Genomic DNA, 3680 nt, shown 5'->3' on the forward strand with positions numbered 1-3680 from the left:
AAATCTCTCCCAATATTGTAGCCTGGCACTGCTCAGCACATCGCCTGGAACTTGCCGTTCATGATGTCATGAAAGATATTGGCGCTACAAATCACTTCAAAAACGTACTCGACAAGCTATATTCTGTTTGCCACATCTGTTAAAAACCGTTTGGAGCTAAAGGAGTGTGCAGAAGTTCTTGAAATTCAGCTTTGCAGAATAGGTAGAGTGTTAGATACACGTTGGGTTGCATCAAGCTTTAGAACAGTAGAGGCTGTTTGGAATGCTTATCCTGCTCCCTACAAGCATTTTACTAGTGCAGCTGTTGATGCTTCCCGTGACAGTTCCAATCGAAATATGTACACAGGCCTAGGAAGGCGATTATCATCTATCCAGTTTGTTGCTAATCTTGGCCTCATGTATGATGCTCTTCAGGAGTTATCAGAGTTATCACTCGAGTTACAGAAACGCGATTCTACACTCATTGATGCCCATAGGGCTATTTGTCGGCAAATAGCAGTGTTTGAGGCAATGGTAGACAGGCAAGGGAAGCATTTCTCACAGTGTAAAAAGGCAATGGAAGAAAATATATTCCAGGGTGTGATGCTGCACAAAGGAAAGACCACTGACAAAATCATTGAACAGGGACAGTTTTTTCGTAGCCTTGCAGAAAATCTGAGAAATTGTTTGTTGTCTACAGGCGGTACTAATTCTGCTGACAAAAAGGCTGACTATGATACACTGATTAATAAAGTGAAAGTTTTATACAAACAGTACTGGCCTGATGAGCTACCTGTTCTTTATGGTGAAAGTGACATTGAGTCTCTGTGTAAAAGATTCAACATTGCCAGCCGAGAAACTATACTTGCGTACAGAGAGTATAAAGAATCTGGAGGAAAAGAAATTAAAAGGCAGTTCAAGGAGCTTTTGATGGCCTTGCACACTATTGCTATCAGTACTGCAGAATGTGAGCGGGGCTTTTCTCAAATGAATCTTATTTGCACATCTACAAGAGCATCATTGCTGACTGAAACAATATCTTCTTTAATGTTTTTAAATCTTGTTGGTCCACCATTTAAGAGATTCAATCCAATCCCCTATGTTCAGTCATGGCTTGCAAAAGGACGGAGAGCAGCTGATGACACTAGGAGTAAAGCAAGGAAAGAGGAGGACTTGGAATGCACAAGTGATTTAGACTGTGTGTGGGCTTTTCTAGAAAAATAGATGCTAGCCCAGTCCAACTGAAAAATGGGTCATTGCAATGTTTTAAAAAAGTTAGGCTTTACTGGACTTTTGGGGAAATGTAATTGTTGTGTACTTTATATAGGTTATTTATTTGCATTGATTGACAGTGTCAATTTATTTAATATTTTATTATAGTTGTCTCTTGGTTTGGATGTTATATTTATTATATTTCATATAATGTATTTTGTTTTTATAAGACTTACCTTGCTTTTTCATTTTAGAACATATTTATTTGTATTTATATGTTTTATGTTACATTATTTTGTCTTTATATGTTTAGATTTTGTATGGCACTGACTATGGCCATTTTGCACTAATAGCTATGACTTACTTGCAATACTGTGAAATTCAAACTGCCTCGTCATTACCTATTCCTTTGGCCTAGGTAGCTCTAGGTCCTTTTGGTGGAGATTACATTTTTCCGAGCTTTATGGTAAGATACAAATCTTTAATTAAAAAGTCATATTTGGAATATATGCCTCTTTTGTAATCTGTTGTGTATGTGTGATACAGAACTGCATAGTTCCATATTTTATTTAACTAATCTGTGTCTAATAAATGCACATATAGGACTAAGTTATAGTAACAAGCCCACTTGGTAATCCTCGTTTTTTCAATTGTTTCTCTAACAAAATACTCCACTGTACTGAAGAACCACATACCCCTTCGGCCACTGGAAGTGCCATGACTGACTAATTCAAGTACATTGCATGATGTTATTCACTTTCTCTGTTTAGAGTGTTTTAACAACATTTTGGTTTATTTTGGCACATAAGCTATGTAAAAGTTGTACCTTAGAACTATGATAGACTGCTAAAAATGGCATACCCTACCCCAGAATTGTCCTTTCACCAAATAGGCACATACTGCACTGAAACTGTCCCTTTTCAATGCATTAGTGATTTTAGCTAATTTAGTCCAAAATTGTGCTTTAAATGCACTTTTGAGTTAATCTTTTTCAAAATGTTCACAGGGCAAGGGAACCTCCTATCAAAACCTTACTATGAGGAAGGCTCCCTTGTTGAAATTCGGATCAGCCAGATATATATTACCTCTGACTTTTAGCAGTGCCAGTTGAAAATGTGGGTGGAGCCAGTGGATGAAGTGGGCGGAGCCAGAGAAAAGTAGGTGTGGCCTCTGACAAACATTTGAGCACCTGCACTTCATATTTTACAAATTAAGCACTGCTCACAGGTGCTCCCCATGCTAAATGTTCAGATGTTTAAGTTGAGGGGGGGAGGGGGGGGGGGGGGAGAAGAGGGGAGGGAAATGCGGCTGCTGGCATGATTGGGATGCTGTAGTGGGAGGGGGGATGGGCCGGTTTGGGGAGGGAGGATTTACACACGGAGTGGATGGTCAAGTCACAGAGTGCTATGTTAAACTGTATCATCTAGGTGGAGAAGTAACCGCAGCATTCCTGATACTAGGATAGGATAAATTTATACCTCGTAACCTATGGCGGTCTTAGGAACTGATGCACAATTGAATTGCATGTCATGGAATGTTAGAGGGCTTACCAATGCAAAAAAATGTTGAAATGTGATTGCTTATCTCAACTGACACCATGTATATGTTGCCATGCTACAGGAAACTCATCTGTCACCGCAAGTGCGGGCCACCTTTTACAAGTAAATGGGCTGGTGTCCGTATATTCTCCTCTTATTCCACATATGCAAGGGGAGTTACCATCCTCCTTAAACGCACAGTACCATTCCACAAGTACGGAGACGCGATAGATAGTGAAGGACGTTACACCCTGCTGTGGGGGCGACTGGGCCGCGACACATTTACCTTCATTAATTGCTATGCTCCTAACCTAGACATGCCCGCTTTCTTTACTACACTCTGGGGAAAAATCATGGACGTAGGATCCCGCCATGTTGTCTGGGGGGGGGACTTTAATTTGGCATTGATACCTCACTTAGATGGAGCTGACGGAGCGAGCCACTATAAACCCAGGGCCAGAGAGGCATTGGAGGGCGTCATCACTGAGGGCGGGCTGGTGGACATATGGCGGCGCCTGCCCCCTAACGGGAGGGAGGGCACACATTTCACCCCGCAAACGGGCACATGGGCACGATTGGATTACTTCCACGTCACCACGGAGATCACTCCCGGGGTCCTGGGAGTTACACACTTGCCAAGAACATACTCTGACCACAGCCCTGTCCTGCTGCATACGCGTATTCCTGGATGGGATAGCCCTAGGCCACAATGGAGATTACAACCAGCGGCACTATTAGATACCCTTTTCCGAGTCGAGCTGGGAGAGGAAATTGCTGCTTTCTTTCCCAGGAACAAAGGGTCAGTAGACTCGGTCGAACTTATCTGGGAGGCCTTCAAAGTCACCATAAGAGGGTACTGCATATCTAAAAGTTTTGGGGTTCTACGGGACATACAGAACACTATCCATACTTTGCACAGGGAACTGAAAGCTCTGGAACTCCGAATGGTGG

The 3680-nt window shown here is 42.2% G+C and overlaps 1 protein-coding gene across 1 annotated transcript; it reads left to right on the top strand.

The window, feature by feature from the left end:
• Positions 1 to 495: 495 nt before the first annotated feature.
• LOC147728105 (E3 SUMO-protein ligase KIAA1586-like) lies at positions 496 to 1203 on the top strand. The gene has a single exon (XM_086963231.1). It carries the CDS (start codon positions 511 to 513, stop codon positions 1201 to 1203), a length of 693 nt encoding a protein of 230 aa, XP_086819357.1. The 5' UTR covers positions 496 to 510.
• Positions 1204 to 3680: the final 2477 nt, after the last annotated feature.

The sequence above is a fragment of the Lissotriton vulgaris genome, chromosome 3_1 (genome assembly GCF_964263255.1).
Source record: "Lissotriton vulgaris chromosome 3_1, aLisVul1.2, whole genome shotgun sequence".
Classification (NCBI taxonomy): Eukaryota; Metazoa; Chordata; class Amphibia; order Caudata; family Salamandridae; genus Lissotriton; species Lissotriton vulgaris.